We start from the raw sequence: 27,656 nt of genomic DNA on the forward strand, positions 1-27,656 counted from the left end.
GGAGGGGTTATCTTGCCTAATTTTGATGCTCTTTAACAGCTATAACAATGCAGTTCACATTTTTTTTGCTATAGACCACACACTTCTAAAGAATGTTTTTAGTTTTTAAGGGCCCTGTGGTTCACATCCAAATGAGACGCCCCATTGCTTCATGAACACAGCTCCTGTTGTGTTCACACTGTCGGCCTTTTGATGAGCACAGACAGGGGGAGTAAAGTCCAGGACCAAGGGCAGATTATTAACCTGTCTAATCTGGTCCCCTTCTGTCTCTCGCTCTGCCATAAATCCAGCGCTCTGCGTCCAGCCGGGTCTCGGGTCTCACGTGGCCTCTGGGAGACAGCAGCACAGAGCCAAGCAAATCCTTCAAGGGCCAATGAATCAGTCAGGAACTGCAGAGGAGCTTAAGGTAAAATATATATAAAGTGTAGAGTCATTGTTGTGAATGAAAACACTGATTTGGGTCACACTGCAGATGTTTATCTCTAAGAGAGTAAGAACAGCATGCGTTTGTTGGAGGATTTGTAATGACATCTCAAGGAAATCTCAGCTGTTTTCTTTATTACTAGATTTTGCTGTGTCTCTGTCTTTGAGGAAAATGTCTAGATATTCTTTTCTTGAGTTTTTACAAATTTGAACCATGCAAACAAAACATTTAGGCCTTTGTCTAATGGATGCGCACAGATGTGTCAAATATGAGGTGCAAAGTATTGTGCCAGATTATTTAGAATTGTTAGCTCAGTGTCTAAGATACACGAAGAAGTTATGAGTGGTAGGTAAATATTTTTTTCTTATTTACACTCAATAAGACTTAATTTGTCCTTGCCAAGTAATTTTGCTCTTTGGCAGTATGAGTCAGTCAATGATACTCATTATTTATTATACATTGTTATATATTTTTTTATATTTACTCAAAAAACTAAATTGGGTTACACTGTACTTTTATTTAAAAAAAAAAATAAAAATTCCATCACTTTTGTATTTGCTCCAATTTTTCCCTCAAAATTTTCTTCAACCACCTTTTATGTTAACTTTTGCTGTCTTTTGCAGTTAGATACATTATCTGTAGTTAAATATTAAGTCAATTATTAATGCTAAATTAGACGCTAACTTGCCAACTTTTGAACTTGGCTTCTCTGAGGTTATTATTTATTTAGTACTGACCTGATTAAGATATTTCACATAAAAGATGTTTACATATAGTATGTATGCATACGAGTCCCTCAGTGTGAAAAGATCAATCTCAAAATCATAGTCATTGTTGGAAAGGGTTCAAATATGCAAAAATGCTGGGAAACCAAAGAATTTGTGGGACCTGAAGGATTTTTTTTTGAAGAACAGCAGGAAGTTTAACTGTTCAACTATCACAAAAAAAACCAAAAAAAAAAAAAACTTGTGAGGCATCCATGTAACACAATATTAAGAATCAAGTGTATGTGTAAACTTTTAAATGGGGTCATTTTTATAAATTCAACTATTATTTTCTCTTGTGGGCTAAACATAAATGTCTTTCATGTGAAATATCTTATTAAGGTCTGTACTAAATAAAAAATAACATGCATTTTGTGTGATCCCTCTTATTTTGGTCATATCATTTACATTTTGCATGTGTATGTAAAGTGTATGTAAAATTTTGACCACACACACACACATATATATATATTATACTGTCTGGTTACTTAATGATGAATCGTGATGTTCATGTTTTTATCCATGTTATCTCTTTTGAAACTAGTTTAACACTTTATTGAGCACTTAACGTGTCACGCGTATCAAGGAAATGTCTACCCTGCAGAAAACAGGGCCAGTGCCAAACTATATCAAGTCGACCCTGGTCTTTTTCTGAGTCACAGCCTAACTTAGCACTTTCAAAGCATTTTCTTAAAAGAAAGAATTCCAAAAGGAATTCCATATAAAAGATTTACGCTTGTTTTAGTTTGGCTGTTCATATTCAATATCCTAGACTTGTGTTTACTATGTAGAGTCAGTTTGCTGTCTTTTGCAGTTAGATACATTATCTGTTGTTAAATATTAAGTAAATTATAAATACTAAATGAGAGAGTAACTTGGCAACTTTTGAACTTGGCATCAATGAAAAACCGAATGATGCAAGTTTTAAAATGTTCAAATTGACAATTATTTTTAGCAAAATATATGCTGTGATGAAACAAATCATTCATGGACACAGATACATTTTCCTATTTTATTGAAAGATAAATAATATATATATATATATATATATATATATATATATATAATGATTGTAGTATTTATTAATATTTTGAAGTAGCTTTTCATAATTTTCATATTGTGCTGTTGTGTGTATGTGTGTTTTTAATTGTTCTATTTAGCTTAAATTTATTTTTATTTCAATTTTAGTTTTAGTAGTATACATATACTATTTTATCAAAATTAGTTTTAAGCTTGAATTTGAATTATTTTATAAATATTTTATAAATTAAAATTCCATGGCTGGCTGTACAGGCATATGCAAATGTCTTTTATTAAATAAACTGATTTAATATTTAACCTTGTAAAACATTTATTGTATTACAATACATGTTTTAATGGACTTCATCAACAGATGTGCACACAAATAATATCGTCATGCATGAATCATGTGTGTTTGTGTTAATTCTCCATTATACTTATTCTTTTAAATATTGTCCACTAGCTCCCTCCTTCAGATAGAGTTGTGCCAGCAGATGGTACAGAGGTACAGGAGATGCCTGCTGATGTTGCCAAGACGTCTGATGGGAGTCCGAATCAGCCTGCAGGATTTGATATGATCTACAGAATCGAGGACGTCCCGCCTTGGTATCTGTGTGTGTTACTGGGACTGCAGGTACACTTCTATTCTCATACTCTCTCCTAGTCTGTCTCTCCCAACATCCCCATCCCTTCTAAACCTATATCTGTTTGTTCTGCCTCTGGATCTCCAGCACTACCTAACATGCTTCAGTGGAACTATTGCTGTACCATTCCTACTGGCTGAAGCCATGTGTGTGGGGCAGGACCAATACACTGTCAGCCAGTTAGTGGGCACCATCTTCACCTGCGTGGGGATCACTACGCTCATACAGACTACATTTGGTGTCAGGTGAGTTATTCAATGTGTGCTTTGGTATGGAAATATGTGATTAGTACTCACAATATCTATATATATATATTTTTTATTTTATTTTAAATTTTAAATTTTATTTATTTATTTATTTTTTATATGCCATATTCAGGTTGCCTTTGTTCCAGGCAAGTGCTTTTGCCTTTCTCATCCCTGCTCAGGCAATTCTGAGGCTGGACAAATGGAAATGTCCTCCTGAAGGTACAAACAGTGTTACACTCTAGATCATTTCAGATGTATTCCATCTTGCACAAACCAATACTCTCTTTTTCATTTTGTTTTTGTATTTTGTCTGATACTGATTATATGGTTAACTCCTCAGAGGCTATATTACTGAAACTTCTATGCTTAATTCTTGACTTACAGATATAGTTCACTCAAAAAAGAAAATTCTGTCATAGTTTACTCACCTAATCTCATCTAAACCTGAGTTTCTTTCTTCTGTTGAACACAAAATAATATATTTTGTAGAATGTTGGTAACTAAACAGTTGATATGGTAGCCATTGACTTCCATAATATTTTTTTTCTATTATGGAAGTCAATGGTTACCGTCAACTGTTTTGGGGTGAACTACACCTTTAAGATTTTATTACTAAGCAGATAGGATAATATTCTAAGTTAAGATGTTTCTGTAATATAGCCCCAGTATAACTATACTAACAACTATACTAACTTATCTAGCTGTGGTTACTGAAACAATGTTTACAAAGCTCCCTGCAACAAATCTCGAATTACATAGACCCAAAACCTCCAAAACAGTAAGACTAAAACAAATTGAAACTATTATTTTATATATTATATTTATATTTATATATTAATATGCCATGTAAAAAAATAAAATAAAAAGTGAAATGGCTTAATTCATCTTCATGATGCACATGTAAACTATAGTTTAAAACCTGTCATGACCTATTCAACCTATTTCTGTCATGACAACTCTTGGAGGGATTGGCATGGTAATGTACATGACAATGTTAATGTATTTGGTCTTGGCGGAATAGATCTGCTACGCTGCTGCTGCGGCAGAGCAAGTACCGAGACTTGCTACTGCCGATACATCCACAACATGCTGCTGTGAGCATGTAAGAAATATTGCTGGTGCAAACATAACATACATGAAATAACCCCCATATAGCATACATGAATCACCTCGTAGCAGATCTATACAGGTGGAGCTGGGGAAGGTGGAGGGTTTCTGAAGCAATCTGCAACTGCTACGGCAAGCACTAGTCATATATTTGAATGTTGAGCAGCGAGCTCATTGGCTACTTATACAGGAGAGAACCAATCAGCTGTGCCATGTGATAATGATGTCATTAGGTCAGATTGAGTTAGACCTATCGGACTGCGCCATCTAGAGTTTCATGCCAATATGTGATTAGTACTCACAATATCTATATATATATATTTTTTATTTTATTTTAAATTTTAAATTTTATTTATTTATTTATTTTTTATATGCCATATTCAGGTTGCCTTTGTTCCAGGCAAGTGCTTTTGCCTTTCTCATCCCTGCTCAGGCAATTCTGAGGCTGGACAAATGGAAATGTCCTCCTGAAGGTACAAACAGTGTTACACTCTAGATCATTTCAGATGTATTCCATCTTGCACAAACCAATACTCTCTTTTTCATTTTGTTTTTGTATTTTGTCTGATACTGATTATATGGTTAACTCCTCAGAGGCTATATTACTGAAACTTCTATGCTTAATTCTTGACTTACAGATATAGTTCACTCAAAAAAGAAAATTCTGTCATAGTTTACTCACCTAATCTCATCTAAACCTGAGTTTCTTTCTTCTGTTGAACACAAAATAATATATTTTGTAGAATGTTGGTAACTAAACAGTTGATATGGTAGCCATTGACTTCCATAATATTTTTTTTCTATTATGGAAGTCAATGGTTACCGTCAACTGTTTTGGGGTGAACTACACCTTTAAGATTTTATTACTAAGCAGATAGGATAATATTCTAAGTTAAGATGTTTCTGTAATATAGCCCCAGTATAACTATACTAACAACTATACTAACTTATCTAGCTGTGGTTACTGAAACAATGTTTACAAAGCTCCCTGCAACAAATCTCGAATTACATAGACCCAAAACCTCCAAAACAGTAAGACTAAAACAAATTGAAACTATTATTTTATATATTATATTTATATTTATATATTAATATGCCATGTAAAAAAATAAAATAAAAAGTGAAATGGCTTAATTCATCTTCATGATGCACATGTAAACTATAGTTTAAAACCTGTCATGACCTATTCAACCTATTTCTGTCATGACAACTCTTGGAGGGATTGGCATGGTAATGTACATGACAATGTTAATGTATTTGGTCTTGGCGGAATAGATCTGCTACGCTGCTGCTGCGGCAGAGCAAGTACCGAGACTTGCTACTGCCAATACATCCACAACATGCTGCTGTGAGCATGTAAGAAATATTGCTGGTGCAAACATAACATACATGAAATAACCCCCATATAGCATACATGAATCACCTCGTAGCAGATCTATACAGGTGGAGCTGGGGAAGGTGGAGGGTTTCTGAAGCAATCTGCAACTGCTACGGCAAGCACTAGTCATATATTTGAATGTTGAGCAGCGAGCTCATTGGCTACTTATACAGGAGAGAACCAATCAGCTGTGTCATGTGATAATTATGTCGTTAGGTCAGATTGTGTTAGACCTATCGGACTGCGCCATCTAGAGTTTCATGCCAGAACTCTGTATGTCTGTGGTCAGTCAGTTTTGTCTTTTTTTTTTTTTTTAATTTTGGGGGGGTTTTCAAGAAGGATGAAAACCATTATAAAGACATTTATAATGTTACTAAAGATTTCGATGAAATAAATGCTGTTCTTTCTATTCATCAAATAATCCAGAAAAAAATGAATCACGGTTTCCACAGAAATATTCAACTGATTTAAACATGAATAATTATAAGAAATGTTTCTTGAGCAGCGAATCAGCATATTAGAATGATTTCTGGAGGATTAGCCTTGATGAGCATTAGAGACTTACTTCAAAAACATTCAGAAATCTAACAAACCCCAACATTTTGAACTATATTGTAGGCTGTGCAGTGGAGTGGAAAAGACTGCACATCTCATGACGTGTTTTTAAAAGTGGTTTTAATTTAACACAGTGTTTAAAAAAACATAGCACTCTCCTTGAAAAGCAACAAGAATCACATTTACTTAGAAAAACTATTACACAGTTTAGCATTTTGTGCAAATTAGCCCTTCTTCTAGAAAGTATTGTCTAATGAGAATCTGTTTACATTCCACATTGTGCAGGTCAGATCTGTGTCTAAGTTAATGCTTAACCTTGGTTTTGGGTTTCACAGAGGAGATTTACGGAGATTGGTCTCTTCCTCTCAACACTTCTCATATTTGGCAACCACGGATACGAGAGGTGCATGACCAATATCCAAAGACTGAAACATTCATCAATGCCTACATAAATCCTGTTTCCTGATCTGTGTGTGTGTCAATTCTTTGTAGATTCAGGGCGCTATCATTATCTCCAGCCTGATTGAGGTGGTCATTGGGTTTGCTGGAATCCCTGGGATCCTGCTTAATTCAATCGGGCCCCTGACTGTCACTCCCACAGTGTCCCTGATCGGCTTGTCTGTCTTCCAGACAGCAGGAGACCGTGCAGGCAGTCAGTGGGGCCTGTCTCTGCTGTGAGTCCTTCAGCTCTTTAAATACATTTCGTTTAGCTCTACACTAACTGTTTTTGCTTTAATACATCTGTGTGTTTTGGCATTCCAGGTGTGTCTTCCTCATTGTGTTGTTCGCTCAGTATCTAAGGAACTGGGCATGTCCTTTCCCAAGCTACTCCAAACAAAAAGGCTGTCACATCACACACGTCCAGATATTCAAGATGTTTCCAGTACGAGCTAATATTCAACACCCAGCTCTTTGCATTTAGACAATATCATAAACCACAGAGCTAAGCAATTAACAGTATTTATCACATTTAATTAAACTTCCTGATAGGACTTTCCCATGTGGCGCATGTTATCAGTGCATTTTCAGGTTGAACTGCTCACTTTCAAACATTTTGTCTTAGTAATCGATTATCCTGATTTCAGTAGATCATCATGGCAATCATGGTGGTATGGCTGGTTTGCTACATTCTCACCCTGACGGATGTGCTGCCGAACGACCCGAATAAGTACGGCTACATGGCTCGCACTGACGCCCGGGGCGATATTATGACCCAGGCGCCGTGGTTTCGTTTCCCCTATCCATGTAAGGACCTTGCTTGCTTCCTGTATCACACACCTATGAGTTACAACAGCCTCTTTATCAGAAAATGTCACTTGTGGCTAATATCTAATCTAAGACTTTACTTTTTTTCACAGTAAAATGATTAGAAGTATGATTAGAGTGAAGGATATTGGTGGGTTAATGGCTGAACTCTTTCCAAATTAGATTTTGTGTGTGTCACAGGTCAGTGGGGTTTACCCACAATGACGGTAGCAGGAGTGCTGGGAATGTTTAGTGCCACTCTAGCTGGTATTGTTGAGTCTATTGGAGACTATTATGCCTGCGCTCGTCTCTCTGGAGCTCCACCTCCTCCTGTTCACGCTATCAATAGGTAAGGACAATAAGCAGTAGAAAACGACATGATTACTTTTTAAGGGGGTCATATCATGTGGAATCAGATTTTCCCTTTTTTTTTCTAATAAAATAATTAAATTTGACCCTGGACCACAAAACCAGTCTTAAGTCACTGGGGTTTATTTGTAGCAATAGCCAAAAATACATTGTATGGGTCAAAATTATCGATTTTTCTTTTATACCAAAAATCATTAGGATATTATGTAAAGATCATGTTCCATGAAAATATTTTGTACATTTCCTACTGTAAATATATTCAAACTTCATTTTTGATTAGTAATATGCATTGCTAAGAACTTAATTTGGACCACTTTTAAGGCGATTTTCTCAATATTTAGATTTTTTTTGCATCCTCAGATTCCAGATTTTCAAATAGTTGTATCTCGGCCAAATATTGTCCTATCCTAACAAACCATACATCAATGGAAAGCTTGTTTATTCAGCTTTCAAATTTCAAATGGACCCTTATGACTGGTTTTGTGGTCCAAGGTCACAAATGTACTCTAAATTTCAGAACTTTTTAAGATTTGTTAACCTGTAAAGCCTGACATATAAAATAATGTTCAGTATGTTTGCACACAAAAAGTATTCTCGTAGCTTCATAAAATTAAGGTTGAACCACTGATGTCACATGGACTATTTTAATTTTTGTCCACGTATCAGTTGTTACTCTGTAATAATGTCTCATTTGGATGAGAGACATGATTGGGAGATGTAAAAAAAAAAAAAAACGTTTCTGAAAACATAATTTAAAAAAAATATGATGTATGGATAATCACGAAAATCTAAGTTGCTTCAGTCCAGTAGCGTTTTTCTTGAAATATTACTAACAATATAACAGTTATTCTTTTGTTTACTTCATAAAAATCTGTTGAGTTCACAGCAAAAAGACACACGTGCCATAACATGGAGGACGTTTTTTAAATCATAAATCAGAGAACAGAAGGAATGAGGTGTATTGTGTACAACAGGTTTCAATATAATTTAGAGGGCTTAGAAGTTATAATACTGTAGGCTTTAAAGGGTTCAAATGGAGTGGCAATAGCAGCCGAAATGTTGTGACATCACACTAATGATTGCATCAACACATGTGACACGGCCTTCTGTGTTTATATGCAAACAGTTATTTGGAGAAACTCATCCCAGAGGAAGTAGGATAGATACTATTTGTCCTAAGCAACGAAGCAATTAACCCGAGTAAACAGTGGTGAAGTCCTTTAAACACTGTGCTATTCCTGGCTGTGTGTAGCACCTACAACTCTGCATATCCTTTTGAAGGATCTCAACATTAGGAAAGAGAGACTTGGTGATTTATGTATACTTTACTGTCTGTTTTCTTTCCTAGGGGGATCTTTACAGAGGGAGTGTGCTGTATCATAGCGGGGCTGCTGGGCACAGGAAATGGATCGACCTCTTCCAGTCCTAACATAGGGGTGCTTGGCATCACCAAGGTGAGGTAGTGGGAGCTCTTAGGCTCTTTATAATACTAGTGTATATTAGAAAGCATTCAGTAAATGCAGTTCTAGTATCTGTATTTGTGACATCTGATAAGAGGCCCTCAGGGAGGTGCATACAGATACACTATTCATAACTCTCCTCTTGTCTCCTCAGTTGCTTTGTTTCCACTGACACCGTTCATTTTGTAAATCTGCTTTGTGTCGACTGTGGTTTCCCTGGTGTCTTGATTTCTCCTGCAGGTGGGAAGTAGGAGGGTGATACAGTATGGAGCAGGCATAATGCTGTTATTGGGAACTATTGGGAAGTTCACCGCCCTGTTTGCCTCCTTACCCGACCCTGTCCTCGGAGGGATGTTCTGCACCTTGTTTGGTAACAAGCTTGTTGGATCTATTGGCATTTGCAGATGTTTTGTCCCAGCTTTGTCCACAGGGTGTCAGTAAAGAGCCCAGAAACTCTGTAGTACCTGCAGATTTGCTCCATCCAAGTCAACAGCATGCCATGAATACATTTTATATTTCAAACCTACAGCATTGAAAATAGTTTTTCTTTTAAGAAATTAATGCTTTTATTCAGCATTTATGCATTAAATTGCTCAAAAGTGACAGATTCAGGGTTTTTATGAATACAATAAAATAGAAAAACAAACCTATTTTATTTCAGCAAGGCATCATTTTTTATATCCATTTCTCATTTAACTTGATGAACTAAAATAACTAATACTAAATGAAATGAATAAAAACTATGTAAACGTGTTGAAAAACAACTAAAAATAAAATTGACAAAAACACACAAAATTAATAAAACATGAACTAAAATGAACATGAAGGTAGAAAATATAAAAATAAAATCTAATTCAAAGTATTAACAAAAACGAATGATACTAAAACTCAATTATACTGAAAGAACACTGGATAGATTTCTATTTCTAATAAATGCTGTTCTTTTGAACTTACTATTCATATTATAATCCTGAAAGGAATGTATTATGGTTTCCATAAAAATATTAAGCAGCACAACTGTTTTCAATATTGATAGTAATAAGAAATTATTATTATTAATGATTTCTGAAGGATCATGTGACATTGAAGACTGGGGTAATGACTGCTGATAATTCAGCTTTGCCATCATAATACATTACATTTTAAAAGGGAAATTAAACTTCTGTCATTAATTACTCACCCTCATGTTGTTTCTAACCCGTAAGACCTTCGTTCATCTTCGGAACACAAATTAAGATATTTTTGATGGAATCTGAGAGCTCTCTGACCCTGCATAGACAGCAACTCAACTGAAATGTTCCGAAGTCCAGAGACGTAGCAAGGAGATCTGTAAAATAATCCATGTGACATCAGTGGTTCAACCGTAATTTTACTTTTTGTGCACTAAAGAAAAAAAAAATTACGACTTTATTCAACAATTTGTCTCCTCCGCATCACCCTGTAGTGCCATTTTAGAGAATATCTGCTGGATGTAAACAACGTATGCTGTTCTGTGTCACCAGGGTGACGCGGAGGAGACGAATTGTTGAATAAAGTCGTTATTTTTTTTCTTTTGCGCACAAAAAGTATTCTCGTAGCTTTGTAAAATTATGGTTGAACCCCTGATGTCACATGGATTATTTTACAGATCTCCTTGCGACGTTTCTGGACTTGGGAACATTTCAGTTGCGTTGTTGTCTATGCAGGGTCAGAGAGCTCTCAGATACCATCAAAAATATCTTAATTTGTGTTCCGAAGATGAACGAAGGTCTTACGGGTTTGAAACGACATGAGGGCGAGTAATTAATGACAGGATTTTCATTTTTGGGTGAACTATCCCTTTAAAATATTTTAAACGAGAAAACTTTATTTTAAATTGCGATAATATTTCATAACATTGCCGTTTTCACTATATTTTGGATGAAATAAATGCAGCCTTGGTGAGCTCAAGAGACGTTTAAAAAATCGTTCTAACCCCAAACTTCAGAACTGTAGTGTATATATATTTTGTGTAGTTTAAACTTGTTTTTTTGTGTGTATTTTTAATTTGTACACAGGTATGATTACAGCTGTTGGACTGTCAAACCTACAGAGTGTGGATCTGAACTCCTCCAGAAATCTTTTCGTTCTGGGTTTCTCCATGTTTTTTGGCCTCATGTTGCCTAATTACCTGGAATCTCATCCAGGCAGCATTAAAACAGGTTGATATGCCAGACAGTGTTTTCTGATATATTTAGTTTTGCAGTAAGAAGGCTGTGGCTGTTGTCACCTATTACTATGAATACACATGTTTTGATTGATTTTAACAGGTGTAGCAGAGCTGGACCAAATCATCACAGTGCTCCTGACAACAGAGATGTTTGTAGGGGGATTCATAGCATTTGTACTTGATAACACAATCCCAGGTATGTGAAAGCGTTATGTATACAAATATACAAATGCATTGGATAAATACCATGGCACATGCCATTCTGCATTCATCATTTCTACATTTTGTGTGCAGGCACTAGAAAAGAGCGAGGTCTCATTGAATGGGCGGCTGAGAATTATTCTGGAGCAGGAATAGTAAAAACAGATACATATGACTTTCCAATTGGGATGGGGCTGGTCCGGAAGCTGGGCTGTCTGCGCTACCTGCCAATCTGTCCCACTTTCCGAGGCTTTAAGCCATCATGTCGCAAATATGAGGAGGAGGAGGACATAAAAATAAAGGAAGGTGTGATTGATGCTCCAGTTGAAATGGTCTGCACCAAAATTTAGCCATATTTTTTATTTGACTTGGTTTAATATAAAATGTATGCTGTTTGGGTGAAGCTGAACCTTTTTCAAAACTGAGCACCAATTTTGCTGTCAAGATTTTTGATTTGTTTCTTCAATTTTGCATCTAAAGCAGACAAGAAAAATACACCATTAGAGAATGGGTGCATATATTTAAAGGAAAACTTGAATGAACAGTTTGAGAACAAAGGGTCTCTGTTCTTTTCACATCAAACCAAATGTAAGATTTAATTTGATTATAAAGCATTACGTGTTTTTTATTCGTGAAATTACTTCAAAAGAAAATGAAGGTCAGGTTTTTTTTTATTTATTACCTCTTGATTGTGTACAAAATATGCAAGTAATTAACACTAAACAAAATGTGTTCAAAAATGTTTAGCTTCAGAAAATAGTGAAAAATTACATATTTAAAATACACAGAAATCATAATTTATATACATATTACTGTAACTAATAATGTTTATAAATACTAAAAGTGTACTATGTATTCCATAAGAGCCAAAGAACAAACGAGCATGTGGACATTCAGTTTTGACAAAGATGTGCTTAAGTTATTTTGTATTAAAATCTAACTTTAAAGTCTTTCTGTCTAAAACATTTTTTGTCTGTGCACATTACAAAAAGGTTCAAAAGGTTAGAAAAACATCATGTATTATGAACTAACAATTAACATTTTTTGCAGCATTTATTAACCTAGGTTCATTTTATTTAGAAATGAATCATGTATAATATTTATAAGAATTGTTCATTGTCAATTTATGTTACAAATTTTAATTTATACATCTTAAATATTAAAGTGTTAAAATGTATGGGTATATGTAAAAAATGAATATTAACCAAGATTAGTAAATGCTGTAAAAGTACTGTTCATTGTCAGATTATGATAACTAACATTATTAACTAATTTTAACCGACTGAACCTTATTGTAAAGGACATTTTTAACAACAAACAGTAATGCGGCAATAAACATGGGAACTAAAACATTATGTAGTGGCTCTGATTCCATACAGCCCAGAGGCTCTGATTTACTGCAGTGTTTGGTCTAAAAAAAATCTTCCAGAAGGTTCGGCCCTGTTTAATCTTCTCTATTGATTTTTAAGAAAATATAAATGTACTCTCATCCATCCTCTCACTGTGTTCACATCTGACACCAGAACATTCGGTCATGCGCCAATAGTATCAGTTAAATATAGTCAATAAGCCATCCTGAATCTCAGATAACGGCTCTGTGGATTAAAGTAAAGGTCTCTCATAAACAAGTGTCAGGTGTCAGTAGGAGAACAATGAACACATTTTTGGGGCAAATTGATTTTGAAACCAGTTCACATCAAAATTTTTGGTCACGCTTTATTTTAAAGTCCAATTCTCATTATTAACTAACAATTAACTCTGACTTTTGCCTCATTTTGCTGCTTATTAATAATACTAATAATCAGTAAGGTAAGGTTGTTGTTAAATTTAGGTATAGGTTAGCATTAAGGGATTTTATATATGGTCATGCAGAGCTGAGCATTAATATGCTTTATAAACAGCCAATATGCTAGTAATATGCTTGCTAGTTAATAGTGAGAATTGGTCCTTTAATAAAGTGTTACCCATTTTTAAAAGATACAGGATAAGACACTAAAATTTTGTTTAAGTTTACAAATGTAAAAAAATAAAGTGTTCTCATGAAGTGCTTAACTAAGCCATTGTTTACATGAAGCAGAGCCATGGTTTTGCTCAAACTGCCATTTAGTAAATATAAATACAATTTACAATAACAAAATCATGACCTTTGTCATTCCTTCTAAACAAGCTCAAGACACTCCAGTCCCTTGGTGAGTCTCAATTGCCCATACCAGAGGTGATCTGAGCCCCTCTCCCTTCAAAGCCCCTGCTCTGTTTATGTAGCCTGAATGTGTGAATGCATATGCATCTTACAACATTTCAACAGATATAATCAGTCTCACCCATGTCAGCTGCCAAGTCCAGAGGTAGCCTTTACGAAGCAAGGAGTGTTGAATGCAGTGCTAACTGAATACGCTTTCAGCTTTGATGCCTTGAGGCCAGGGCAGCAGATGGTCAACATGTTTCACTCATCCAATAGCTTATAAACAGCTCCTTTCCAGCACTTAATAGGCACTGACTAATCTGATGCTTGGGCATGACTTATTGTCTTTTACAGTCTATAGGTCCCATCAGGTTTCATTGTCCTGGTGGTGGGAGCACCTGAGGATGTGACTGTACGTAAGGTAAGCACTGTGGGGTGTACATGGGTGGGATGTGAAGAGAGGCAAAGGGTATGGCACAGGGTGTGGGCAAAACGGCACTGGGAAGCGTCTGCTGTGGCAGTAGGACCTCGACATACTGGCAAGTTTCTGGATCAAACAGCATCTTGCGCTGTGGCAGCTGAGGCAAGTCTACATAGAAATAGCTGCCGGTTTCCAGGTCGAGCAACAGTTGACGGGGGGTTTGTCCTGCTGCGACACTTCCTCCTGCTTCTGGATACAGCACACCTGTACCCCCAAGCCTGGCTTCTGCACTCATGGGAGCAACAAAGATTGTGTTGTGTTGGCTTTCTGGAGAAGATATTTTCATCCCTGCTTCCCCGTTCTGAGCTTGACTGGTTGAGCCATCTGTTGGGTGCACTAACGTTGTTCCATCCTCAGAGAGGGATCTCAGTAGGGGGGTATGACTGTTCGATGCAGAGGGCTGGTTGTAAAGAGGTGTTTGAAACATGACAGGCCCTTGAACATAGCCATGAACGGCTCCAATATGAGGAGAGATTGTCTGGTAACCCAGCGGATTGGGTTTGTAATAATATGAGGGAACCATGGGTGTTGAAGCAACCGTTAGGACGCAAGCAGACAGAGGCCCCACTGAACTCTGTGACCTGGGAGGAAGGCACGGGGTCTGGAGGCCATCACTGATTATCTTGCCATAGTCCTGTTGCTCAGAACTTGCTGTGGGTGGACAATATTGCAGAGCTACTGGGAAGAGTTTGTCAGAGCTGATGGTCATCTCATGCTCTGCCTTGTTCACGTCTCCTTTTGTAGGCTTGTCAGAAGAGGCCTCCTCTTTAGCTTGCAGTGCCAGGTCTGTCCTGTTTGTCGGTTTCAAGTTTGTATCGCTGACTACAACATCAGGTTTACTCATGCCAACTTGGCTATCCTGTGTCTCTGAGGGCTTTGACAAGGCACAGCTGTTTGCCTTGGATATACTAATTGGGCTGACCTTTGTAAATCCAACAGTATAACTTTTGTCATTCGATTCTACAGGAGGCATTACCTTAGTCGAGCATCCTCTCGTTGCAGAATGATCCCTCCTTCTGTCCAGTGAAAGAGGTGGAGTGACTTTCCGTACCAGGGGTTTTTCTTCTGATCTGTATCCCTTTCCCTTACCTTTACACTTGTTGTTGCTTAAATTGTGTACTGATGGCTGAAACAAAAGAGCACTCACATCTATTCCATGGGCTGATTCCCCTGCGCCTTTGAAGGACATGTTGTATGTGTTTTTCACTAGGCTTCTCATGTCTCTTACTACATGCACAGGGGCCATGGCTTTCAATTTGCCTTGGCTTTGCATACCTAGGATTGCAGACTCTCCTGGTGACTTGACTTCCTCTCTGTCACTCTCTTGCTCCTTTCCAACACTGCTCTCATCAGCTTGCGGGATTGTGTTATCCACTGCTTTTGCTTCCAAATCAGAGATTAGGCATGCAATATTAGTGGGACTGAGTGTATTTTCCATGGTACCAGCCTGTTGCTCCTGCTTTTCCAGCACATTGGTTAGGGTCATATTGTGTTGTTTATGGATTCCTTGCCCTGTATGACATTCTTCAGGTGTGGTTTTCACAGAGGTCTGTGTGCTGATGGCTACGTTTGTTGCTGCACTCGAATTCCATGCTCTGCCCTTTGCTGAGTCACAGGATAGCTTCCCTCCAGGGCTCAGGTTAGGCAGCCGCAACACCTCCTCTCTTGGGCTCAACTTCTCTGCTTTCTCATTCTCTGAAGGGTCAGTTATTTCAGTGCCACTGCCTTGAGCTTCAGACCTGCCAGTTGTGCTTAAAAGAGGATTGAAGCCATGTTTGCTCAGCAGCTTGGGTTGTGTTTTTGAGTTAACACTGCAGTGCTTTTGAACAGGGCTGCACTCTCTCTGGGCCTCCCTCTTAAGAGTTGCACTTTGATTTAGTTTGGTAGTTTCAGCGTATATCTCCTTGCCAGACAAATAGATGCATTCCTCAGTGCTAGTAGGCCTGTTGTTCACTTTGATAGAAGCAAAAGCTTTATCAGAAACATCCAAGGTGCGAAGATTCTGTTCATGTTGCATTTTTTTTGATAGGACATTTGTTATGATGCAGGAAGCCATCTGGGTTTTGCTGGATGTTTCATCCAGGGAAAATGACTTCTGAAGCCTTTGCTTTTGCTCAGCCTGTACTGACCTTTGATCGGCCACATGGGACTCCTGGTTAAAAGCTGCAGGGGTGCTATGTTGACGCTGAAATATGTCCCGGGCACGCACAGGTGTGTTTGCAACCTGAAGGGTTTGATTGTTGTTCTCTCTGGCATGCGCCTCTGCTGTGTCCCGTCTCTTCAGTTGGATTTGTCTTTTGGGCACAGTCTTTAAGCCCCGGTTTACTTCATCTGTGGTTTCCAATGCCACATCAACACACTCAAAGCTGCTGGATTCTGAGCAAGCAGATGTGTTTTGAGTGTTTGAATACATCTGCATTTTAAAAGAGAGAACATCATCTGTCCAATTGCTGTGGTTTTCCTCAGCAGAGGGCTGACTTGAGGGCCTACAGCTTGAACTGAAAACATGCATGTAGTCAGTTTCAGAACAGGAAGATCTTACCTGGGCCTGGTTAACAAGGGCCCCCACCTTACTACTGGCCTCAGCAAGCTTTGTTCCCATGCTGGTTGATCCTCTGGTATTGTCTGTAGTGTGACAGGGTTGCCAAGAGCTGCAACACAGCTTGCAGGAGAGTGGTCTGGATTGCCAGGCGCCTTGCCGGCTCTGCTCTTCCAACGTCCGAGTATCAGCGAGTCTCTGTAGCTGGTGTTGGTGCCTGGTTGCGGGGATACGCTCTGAATAACAGTGCGGTGGGATTCTTGACTCCTGCTTGCTGGCTGTGAGTGTTGAGATGCAGTTTGCAGACGCTTTTCTATTTCTAGACCTGACTGACAGCTCAACCTGCTCCTTTCCGCAAGTCACCCCTCTACCCTGGCCCTCCCCCTCCTTTTCCGTATGACCCAGAATATGCCCGCCTCTCTCAAGCCTAGGTGCACTCAAACGTTCCCTGGGTCTTTGCTTCTGTGTCGCGTGGTTCTCTTTTGGCTCCATGCCACCATGCTCCTGTTCCCTACTCTTGCTGTATTGATTTCTCCCAGGCGTTATCAAAATAGTGTTTGAAGTGAATATGGGTTCTGGGGAGCTGTGCTCCTCAGCGGTTCTAATGTTAGTATGAAATACAGTCCTGCTGCCTCCAAAATAATCCCTCGGTTTAACCAATGAATTTTCTCCTGATAAATTAAGCTCGTCAGAATTATCCTGCTTTTGCACAGGGTTCCTAAAGGCTGCCTTTACAGACTGCAAATCCACATTTGTTGCTGTTGTACCTGACAGCAGATGTTTTGACTTAGATTCTAATGCTCTCTCAGTTGATGAAGGTTTATCCTGGTCACATTGGGACACATCAGGGAGCACTTCTGTACTCTTCTCTTCTTGTGTTTTGCAGTCCTGTGATAGTGTGATTTCTGTGATCAAGGATCTTGAAGTGATGCTTTCCATAGTGGTAATGCAGTCCAAGAACTCAAATGTGCCACCTTCAGCAGGACGCTCTGTAGAGACAGTGTGTGTTGTGTCCCCTAAATCTTCACTGTACTCACTCAGAGAACAAAGAGCAGTGTAGTATGAACTTGCAGAGTCATCCGTGATATCATCAGTCTGCTCTAGGTCACTTTCCCCTTCATCTCTTTGTTGGAGAGACAGACTGTTTTTTTCGTTGATAGATACAGATGACTTAGACATTTCTCTTTAAATGCCACTTCAAAAATTTCCTTCTTTTACACACTAGTGTGGGGTGGATGTGCAGGTCAGACCTATATTGCAAGTGCTGAAATGTTTATGGTTTAAAAAAATGATATGTTGCATCAAGATGAAACATGAGATCCAGCCTGACTGCTTCTAAGAAAAATAAAAAGAATAGAGTTGTATTTTTAGATGCTTAAAATTAGACAGAAGAAAAATCATATGTATACACATTGTTAATATCAATTATTTGTGTATTAAAAAAATATTTTTTAAATACTCAAATGGTAGCAGCGTCACTGATAAGAGTCTCATGCATTTGATTTGTGATTAATTAATTTCTTTCCATTGTATTGTATTTGATTTAACCGTGTTTGTCAAAGGAAATGCTGTGTATACTAAAGAGTCACCCAATGTTAAAACTTCTCTCACCTGATCCAAGCCACCCAAAATCTTCTCCTTTTTGTTGAAACTCCTCTGAGATGTTAAATCTGAATGAAAAATCAAGGAAAAAATGTCAAAGAATTATGTCAACAAGTCAACAGACAAGATATCTATAAAAAGAAATTAGGGCAAATGCCTTTTTAAAAAGTACACTAAGCTAGGGACTGCAGAGGAGATGATTCAGACCTTATTTTTTGGCTGCTGAGGTCTGGATCAGGATATGTGGTCCAGGCCCAGTAGTAGCTAAGGTAGTGGTGTGGCAGTCAGCTTTGACAGCAGGTGCTGGTCTGGCTGTGCTGGAGCGTTTCCTTTGGAATCTGACTAACATAGCCAGTGCAGTCACAGGGCCAGCTAAATATAGTTCCCCAGGCCCCATAACACTATCATCAGGGAGATAGGGCTGAAGTCTTCTGGGTACACTGTGGTAAGTATTGGGCCTTCAAATAGCCACTGCAAATAGAATGATCACGCTGGTTATGGAGGTATCATTTGATGGTGTAAAGTAGTCCTTTTTTAAAGTAGGCATTAAAACGATCACTATATCTAAATTAATTGTACATTGATCTGAACTTTGTTTGTGTGAAGTTAATCAGATTTACCTTAAATATGAGAGGAAGCACTGTTGTTCGAAAGCACACAGTTGTTCGAGAGCAGATGTGCACTTCCTCTCAAGTGTTTGTTGTGTGTTGCCAGCCAACTCTGGGTTGGGACTTTCACTGAACTGGCCATGACCATGCAGGCCATGACAGCTATGGCATTTGACCCACTTGGTCACGGCTGTGCCTGATGGTTTAATGACATGATATAGTGGGCAGCAAGGATATAAGACTGCTTAATTTCACACCAGCGGTGCTTCAAAAGTTTCTTATCCGCATAGTAACACATACATCAAACCTGAGGGGACCACCGACACTGTGGTGTTAAGTTGTGAGAAGTGTATAGCATTACAGAGAGTTAAGAGCATTAGCCTATAACATAACTTCCATATTAGCATTCACCCAGCAGATATGGTTAGAAACTTTTCAAACATGGAAATGAAAGACATAATAACAGTGAAGATTTCCACATATTCCATTTAAATGTACATTTATGCATTTAGCAGACACTTATCCAAAAAGGAACATATTTGTCTTGATTTATGATTGTTTAGTGTTTAAGTACATCTCTCACAAAAATGTACCACAGTAGGCTAAACCGAGTTATACAGTAAATATCAATCTTTGTGACACTTTATTTTTTATTATTATTATTTTTACTTATTTTGGGTGATATTTTAAAATTGCATTAATAACTTGACAAGTCTGGCTCATTCCTAAGTAGAAAAGTTGCATGTAGCTTACCATACTGCTAAAACTGCTGTACATACTGCAAATAGTAGGCTACTGTAGTGCTAAACTGCCACGTATAAAACGACCAGATATTTTGACTTCATCATAAGAAGCTAAAGATTCTTTGCACATTGATCAGGCATTGCTGTATTCAATACAGATACTGTTTATGAGATTATACATGAACTTCGCAATGTCCGTCCAACAATTAGTAGCCTATCTATAGGACTGCAGAGTCCACCTGCTGGCCAAATGCAGGCAGAACAAAAACTCAATCTCAGTAATCTCAGTAAACCACAATCACCGCATGTCACCTGTAGATTTAGACCAGTGCATACACGCACATTCCAGTTCATTTGATCTATCAGTGTTTTAAATAAGTTGACGAATCGTTTGAAGCAATGGTCATGTTAATGTCCGCGCTGCGGACTCCTCCCCGTTTGGAGCGACCATGCAGCTCCGCACACAACATCATTCAGAGCTGCTCCTCTCAGGCCGCTGGGGGAGCACACTACACGGGACGGCGAAAAAAGTCAAAGGGTTAACTTGGATACACACGCGGCGGTGTTTTGATTAAAAAACCCATCCAACTGCACACTGAAGCGACTTTGTTATTCACGGGAAGAATTTCCCTTGATATGGGATTTGTTTCGAAAAGTACACACGAGCGTAGTTGAAGGATATAACTCCAGTATGCGGCAGTTTTGAAACAAAGGGGTCTGGAGCGCCGTTGTCTCAGTGGTAAGACGCGCTGTTGTTTTAATAAAGAGCGTATATTGTTTCCTATAATGTTTCATTTTCAGCTTTTATTTTAGTTTGGATAGTCATAGTTTGGATTAACGCGTTTAAACCGAAACGCTTCGCTTTAATCCTTCACAACTCTCATGTATGCATGATATCGCTGTAATAAGGGTCTCGTGGCGTGCCGCAGGGCTAGATGTGCGGCGCCGGTCACTTTCATTTCGGTCCGATTTCTTTCTTTCTGTTTTTTAGAAAGCGATCTAAGATAGGGAAAGTTTATCGCTAGATTGTGTTTAGATAATTATTTGAGTCTTTCATAAATTAATAGGATAAAGTCTGCTTTTCGGCGAAGCAGCTGTTAAGAGTTCAGCATGAGATGCTTGAACTTTGCTGGACGATTTTAAGCTTAGTAGATTTAGAAAAGAGTTTCCCACAAGTGTCTTTAGTTCCCCTGAAATACTTTTTTCTCGCAAACAAACCTGAAATAGAAGTAGTGTGGTAGAAGTGCCTGAACTGAACAGGAATTACTGCTTTCCCTTTCTCACTCTTGTTTGTGTTTAAGGATTGGGGCCCTTTCTGGATGGGAAAGATGGAATCGGAGGGGCAGTGGTGGAAAAGCCAGCTTGCAGCGGACATCCATCAGGCTTTGCGAATTAAGGTGAGTTGTAATAAACCGCTTTGCATTCATCATAGGATATCACAGTGCAGTTTTAATCCAAACGTCCAGGTCTCCAATGGCTCGATTGCCACACGTTGAACTAGATTCAGCTTGACTTGTCCAAGCTTTGATGGGGAAGTGCGAAATGTCACACAGCCCTCAGAAAACATCCTCTGATTGTGGCCTTATGAAGGTTCCTGGCCAAAGCATCGTCTTGTATTGTCTACATTCATATTGTAAACACAATTCCCTAATAATCATATTGAATATAATTTACAACCAAGAACCAGGACCCTGTGCAAAGCTATTAAGGTACTCTACGGTACAGCCTACTTTTAGTTGAGCTTTATTTTACGTATTCTCCTAATTTATTCATTTTACTTTAAAAGTGCTGTGATTATATAGTAATATCACAGAATCACAGAAAGTCTTGGGCCCTGTCATTTTAGCCACAGTTTTAATCCTTCAGCAAATTACGAAAAAGTAGACCAGAGCTGTTATGTCGTTATTGGTAAATCTGTTTCTTGAAACTGGATACACTTGTGTTGGAGCACTAGGAAGTCTATTGCTATACCATGTGAACTTTGTTTCCTCACTGCTGAGTGAATTGCACCCATCAGACAGTGAGGTTTAAGTGCATTTATTTAGTGCACTCTTGTCTTTTTATTGTCCATCCTGTTTATTGCAGGGTGTTCTCACATCCGGTTTGGAATGTGAAGTGTTCTGTTTGTTTGTGTGTGTGTGTTTGTACTTGAGTTAGTCTGTTAGATTTAGATTACCGGACTAAACAATCCTGCTGGGTTTATTCAGCACATGTCAAGGAGAGGCTAAATGATGCATGTGACTGAATGTGGCTTACATTAACCTTTTTTTGGCACATTATTCTCGTCCCCACCTTGGTTATTCAGAGTTGTATGTGAAATCTAGGGATATGTAGGACTAATGCAATGCAGATGCAAAGTGGTTCAGCTGTTTGGGGAAACATGTGGAGATCGGAGGTTTGGTGTTGGTGGATTTTATTTAAACAGAACAATCTCTCTCTCTGTTCACCAACATGCAATCTTCAGTTAATGTTGTGCATAAATGTTTAGCTGGGGTAAATCTTTGCACAGATAGGCTATAGTTTAATTCATGTTTTGTGTGAGAGGTTGGCCGACTTCACCTCCTACTACGTCAATACTTAATCTTTGCGATTAACTGAAATCTTTGAGGAGGTTACTTGGCAGCTTTGCTCTTACGATGCTACATTATGCTAGAATATTTCTTCTGTAATTTTGTTCCATCACTTTAAATATATATATATATATATGTATATGTGTGTGCATGTTTATGAGGACACAAATTTGTATAATAACATGGGTATGACATAGGTATTACAACGAGAAGGTGATTTATGAGGACATTTTCAGTGTCCCCGTAATTCAAAAGGCTTATAAATAATTCAGAATGAGTTTTTTTGAAAATCTAAAAATGCAGAAAGTTTCCTGTAAGGGGTAGGTTTAGGGGTAGGGTTGGTGTAGGGCAATAGAAAATACGGTTTGTACAGTATAAAAACCATTACGCCTATGGAGAGTCCCCATAAACCATAAAAACAAACCTGTGTGTGTGTGTTAAAGCATTATTTAGTTTGTCTTAAGCAAGCTAAATTACAATATTCATGCAAGTCTATTTCCTCTTTTTTTGTGTGATGTTCAAGTGCCAATTCCTATTTTATCTGTGTGAAACCCACAAAAATGTAAAGCCACAAAACGGTGCTGAGCTAGTTTTATTTCCTCTGGCTTTACCTTGTTATATTATTTATAGATGCTTTGAAAAAGCTTGTTCTTTTGAAAACTGTTTGCATCAAAATATGCAGTTGAGAAACTGATCAGCCATTCAAATACAGCAGCAGCTGTAGGACTGTCTAAATTGCGGGCAGGCCCCACAAAAGGGCTCCTTGAGAGGGTCAAATCCCAGCCCCTCACCCCACAGGGGACAGATGGCTGTGAGACATGATGGCTAGGCCTGTAAAGGAAGCAGCACTCTCCTCAACAGCCATTATAAAGCAGCACACTCTGCCTGTAGGACTCATGTCTGGAAAGAGTTTGACAATTTAGCTGCTTATTAAGTGTGACTGGAGCTTTTCAGGGTATGTTTGAGTTGTAATTTCTGCGCAGTTGGTATTGGATTAACTTTTGAGAATGGCTCTGGTTTGGTTGATTACAGAGCGTGCTGACAAAAGGCAATTATTTTAATGGGCCTCATTCATTAAATTTTTTTAATCTTTTATAATTTGCTTTGAACATGCATTGTCCCTTTGAATGCATAATGCAACATTTAAAAAATAGTTTTGCATAATCGTGGTTCATACATTTATACTTTTATTTTTAATTGAACATATTTTCTAATCTTTTAGGCTAACTAATTTATTTGATTTACTTTACTACTATCTTTAACATATTATATACTATTTTATATTATATACAGAATTTATATGGTAATCACAGATTTTTTTTTAATAACTCACAAAAACTACTGTTCAAAAGTTTTAGTTTTATGTTTAAGAAGTCTCTTATTCTCATCAAGGTTGCATTTGGTCAAAAATATTAAACAAAGCAATATTGTGATGAAGTATTTTAATTAAATATAATATAATTTAAAATACAAATAATTTATAATTCTCTATATGAATATATTTTAAAATATAATTTATTTCTGTGATGGCAAATCTGTAATTTCAGCAGCTATTTCATATCCTTCAGTGTCATATGATTCTTCAGAAATCATTCTAATATGCAGATGTGATGCTCAAGAAGTTTCTTATTATTATCAATGTTAAAAACAGTTGTAAACTGTGATACATTTCGGGATTATTTGTTCAATAGAAAGTTCAGAAATCTTTAGTAACATTATAAATATCTTTACTGTCACTTTTGATAGATTTAAAGGGGTCATATGATGCAATTTACATTTTTTAAAGCGAAACTACTTTGTTTGGCCTTCCAAAAGAGGACGATATCCGCTTCGTCATGCCTAGAGCTGATCCGTGCTGGTCGCTGAGGAAATACATCAACTTCGTCGGATCGGCTTTCACCGTGGACAAAGCAGAGTCCAGTGGTTGCCGCAAGCCCGCCAGACGTTCCTCACTCTAGCCTGCCTCCGCTCACTCTAGCCCGCCGTGTGTGACGCTGTGTGTTTCGTTGTGAAAGCGAAACTACTTTGTTTGGCCTTCCAAAAGAGGACGATATCCGCTTCGTCATGCCTAGAGCTGATCCGTGCTGGTCGCTGAGGAAATACATCAACTTCGTCGGATCGGCTTTCACCGTGGACAAAGCAGAGTCCAGTGGTTGCCGCAAGCCCGCCAGACGTTCCTCACTCTAGCCTGCCTCCGCTCACTCTAGCCCGCCGTGTGTGACGCTGTGTGTTTCGTTGTGAAAGCGAAACTACTTTGTTTGGCACACAACTAGAAATCAGTGGTTATGTTGAATTTACAACACTGTTCCAGAACAGTTCAACCCAAATATTCAGATGTGTGCAGCGCATTTTATGGAGGACTGTTTCCTGATCCTGGTAGAGTAGACTACAATGCCGGCTGTTATGACTCACAGACTGTAAGTACGTTTTCATTTAAAGGATTTACCACTGATGATTCAAACCATGCAGACATGGTTTTATGTTTACGCGGCACGATGCAACGCAGCGCGTAAAAATCCGTAATTATGTCCCCACTGGATGCAACAAATGCCTCATTTATAATGAATTTTAATTTTTTGTCTCGTCGCTCCAGCCAGGACAAGGCATCATGGGGCGTAACATTTCTGTCACACGCTTGAGGTATTCGGCCAATCACAACGCACTGGATAGCTGGCCAATCACAGCACACCTTGCTTTTCAGATCGATGAGTTTTGTAAAAATCGACACGTTTCAGAAAGGCGGGGCATAAAGGAGAAACAATAATGTACAGTATGTGGAAAATAATGTGTTTTTTCTGTAAAGGAAGCAGCACTCTCCTCAACAGCCATTATAAAGCAGCACACTCTGCCTGTAGGACTCATGTCTGGAAAGAGTTTGACAATTTAGCTGCTTATTAAGTGTGACTGGAGCTTTTCAGGGTATGTTTGAGTTGTAATTTCTGCGCAGTTGGTATTGGATTAACTTTTGAGAATGGCTCTGGTTTGGTTGATTACAGAGCGTGCTGACAAAAGGCAATTATTTTAATGGGCCTCATTCATTAAATTTTTTTAATCTTTTATAATTTGCTTTGAACATGCATTGTCCCTTTGAATGCATAATGCAACATTTAAAAAATAGTTTTGCATAATCGTGGTTCATACATTTATACTTTTATTTTTAATTGAACATATTTTCTAATCTTTTAGGCTAACTAATTTATTTGATTTACTTTACTACTATCTTTAACATATTATATACTATTTTATATTATATACAGAATTTATATGGTAATCACAGATTTTTTTTTAATAACTCACAAAAACTACTGTTCAAAAGTTTTAGTTTTATGTTTAAGAAGTCTCTTATTCTCATCAAGGTTGCATTTGGTCAAAAATATTAAACAAAGCAATATTGTGATGAAGTATTTTAATTAAATATAATATAATTTAAAATACAAATAATTTATAATTCTCTATATGAATATATTTTAAAATATAATTTATTTCTGTGATGGCAAATCTGTAATTTCAGCAGCTATTTCATATCCTTCAGTGTCATATGATTCTTCAGAAATCATTCTAATATGCAGATGTGATGCTCAAGAAGTTTCTTATTATTATCAATGTTAAAAACAGTTGTAAACTGTGATACATTTCGGGATTATTTGTTCAATAGAAAGTTCAGAAATCTTTAGTAACATTATAAATATCTTTACTGTCACTTTTGATAGATTTAAAGGGGTCATATGATGCAATTTACATTTTTTAAAGCGAAACTACTTTGTTTGGCCTTCCAAAAGAGGACGATATCCGCTTCGTCATGCCTAGAGCTGATCCGTGCTGGTCGCTGAGGAAATACATCAACTTCGTCGGATCGGCTTTCACCGTGGACAAAGCAGAGTCCAGTGGTTGCCGCAAGCCCGCCAGACGTTCCTCACTCTAGCCTGCCTCCGCTCACTCTAGCCCGCCGTGTGTGACGCTGTGTGTTTCGTTGTGAAAGCGAAACTAATTTGTTTGGCACACAACTAGAAATCAGTGGTTATGTTGAATTTACAACACTGTTCCAGAACAGTTCAACCCAAATATTCAGATGTGTGCAGCGCATTTTATGGAGGACTGTTTCCTGATCCTGGTAGAGTAGACTACAATGCCGGCTGTTATGACTCACAGACTGTAAGTACGTTTTCATTTAAAGGATTTACCACTGATGATTCAAACCATGCAGACATGGTTTTATGTTTACGCGGCACGATGCAACGCAGCGCGTAAAAATCCGTAATTATGTCCCCACTGGATGCAACAAATGCCTCATTTATAATGAATTTTAATTTTTTGTCTCGTCGCTCCAGCCAGGACAAGGCATCATGGGGCGTAACATTTCTGTCACACGCTTGAGGTATTCGGCCAATCACAACGCACTGGATAGCTGGCCAATCACAGCACACCTTGCTTTTCAGATCGATGAGTTTTGTAAAAATCGACACGTTTCAGAAAGGCGGGGCATAAAGGAGAAACAATAATGTACAGTATGTGGAAAATAATGTTTTTTAACCTTAAACGGCATAAACACATTTCATTACACCAAATACACAAAATAATGTTCTTTTTAGCTACGTCATATGACTCCTTTAATGCATTCTTGCTGAATTCCGTGATACTTTTTGTAACTCACCATGGTCCAAATATTATATACATACTAGGGCTGTCAAAAAAAAAATAGAATTTCGAATATTCGTTGAATTTAAAATAAAAATCCACATTCGAATGCAAAAACGTTGCATTCAAATTTTAGGTGTGTGTTGAGGCAGCCTTATCAGCGGCGCACAAGATGCGATGACTATGTAAGTGTCATTGCATTATAATGTTGTTGTTAGCCTATCCAGTTGAAGCCACTAGATGCGTCTCGCACAAAAGAGCCGCATGTTTAGAAAGCCATGTAAAATTAATGCAAGTTTAACTTTGAAAAAAACATATATCGAGACTTTATGGTGGGGTTTTCCCTATCCCACTCCATCTCATGTTTTTAAATGAAAAATGTACTCTGTGTGATTGGCTTTCCGCCCTTTGTATTAAACTATGCATACATACATGATGCTGTTTTTGTTTATAGTTGTTTAAAGGGGTCATATGATGCGATTTCAAGTTTTCCTTTCTCTTTGGAGTGTTACAAGCTCTTGGTGCATAAAGAAGATCTGTAAAGTTGCAAAGACTAAAGTCTCAAATCCAAAGAGATATTCTTTATAAAAGTTAAGAGTCAGCCACACCTACCTAAAACGCCTCGTTCTAACACGCCCCCACATGTCTACATCACTATGTGGGAAGATTTGCATAACGCCGCCCAAATGTTCA

General features: G+C 37.9%; 3 protein-coding genes across 3 annotated transcripts in view; 2 read left to right on the forward strand and 1 right to left on the reverse strand.

The window, feature by feature from the left end:
- The first annotated feature begins 298 nt into the window (after positions 1-298).
- Positions 299-12,192, forward strand: slc23a1 (solute carrier family 23 member 1). Its single transcript, XM_016278721.1, has 14 exons — positions 299-406; positions 2,672-2,842; positions 2,940-3,097; positions 3,231-3,319; positions 6,476-6,543; positions 6,633-6,814; positions 6,903-7,023; positions 7,229-7,385; positions 7,587-7,734; positions 9,103-9,208; positions 9,455-9,584; positions 11,251-11,394; positions 11,503-11,598; positions 11,697-12,192. Exons 1-14 carry the CDS (start codon positions 374-376, stop codon positions 11,951-11,953), a joined length of 1,860 nt encoding a protein of 619 aa, XP_016134207.1. The 5' UTR covers positions 299-373; the 3' UTR covers positions 11,954-12,192.
- Positions 12,193-14,117: 1,925 nt separating this feature from the next.
- Positions 14,118-17,984, reverse strand: LOC107590111 (uncharacterized). Its single transcript, XM_016278722.1, has one exon. The coding sequence runs from the start codon at positions 17,982-17,984 to the stop codon at positions 14,160-14,162; it is 3,825 nt and encodes a 1,274-aa protein (XP_016134208.1). The 3' UTR covers positions 14,118-14,159.
- Positions 17,985-20,165: 2,181 nt separating this feature from the next.
- LOC107590030 (cyclin-J-like) overlaps positions 20,166-27,656 on the forward strand; it is a 20,787-nt gene continuing 13,296 nt past the window's right edge. The window contains exons 1-2 of the mRNA XM_016278630.1: positions 20,166-20,497; positions 21,060-21,155. Of these exons, the coding sequence (XP_016134116.1) occupies positions 21,078-21,155 (78 nt within the window). The 5' untranslated portion in view covers positions 20,166-20,497; positions 21,060-21,077. The remainder of the gene's footprint in view (positions 20,498-21,059; positions 21,156-27,656) is intronic.

This window comes from Sinocyclocheilus grahami, unplaced genomic scaffold (genome assembly GCF_001515645.1).
Source record: "Sinocyclocheilus grahami isolate Dianchi unplaced genomic scaffold, SAMN03320097.WGS_v1.1 scaffold124.1, whole genome shotgun sequence".
Taxonomy (NCBI): Eukaryota; Metazoa; Chordata; class Actinopteri; order Cypriniformes; family Cyprinidae; genus Sinocyclocheilus; species Sinocyclocheilus grahami.

Excerpts from the sequence above, each read along its gene's own strand:
- LOC107590111 (XM_016278722.1), bottom strand. The coding sequence starts at position 17,984 with ATGTCTAAGTCATCTGTATCTATCAACGAAAAAAACAGTCTGTCTCTC.
- slc23a1 (XM_016278721.1), top strand. The coding sequence starts at position 374 with ATGAATCAGTCAGGAACTGCAGAGGAGCTTAAG. Across the intron at positions 3,098-3,230 it reads CAGACTACATTTGGTGTCAG|GTTGCCTTTGTTCCAGGCAA; the intron begins GTGAGTTATTCA and ends TGCCATATTCAG. Across the intron at positions 9,585-11,250 it reads GATGTTCTGCACCTTGTTTG|GTATGATTACAGCTGTTGGA; the intron begins GTAACAAGCTTG and ends ATTTGTACACAG.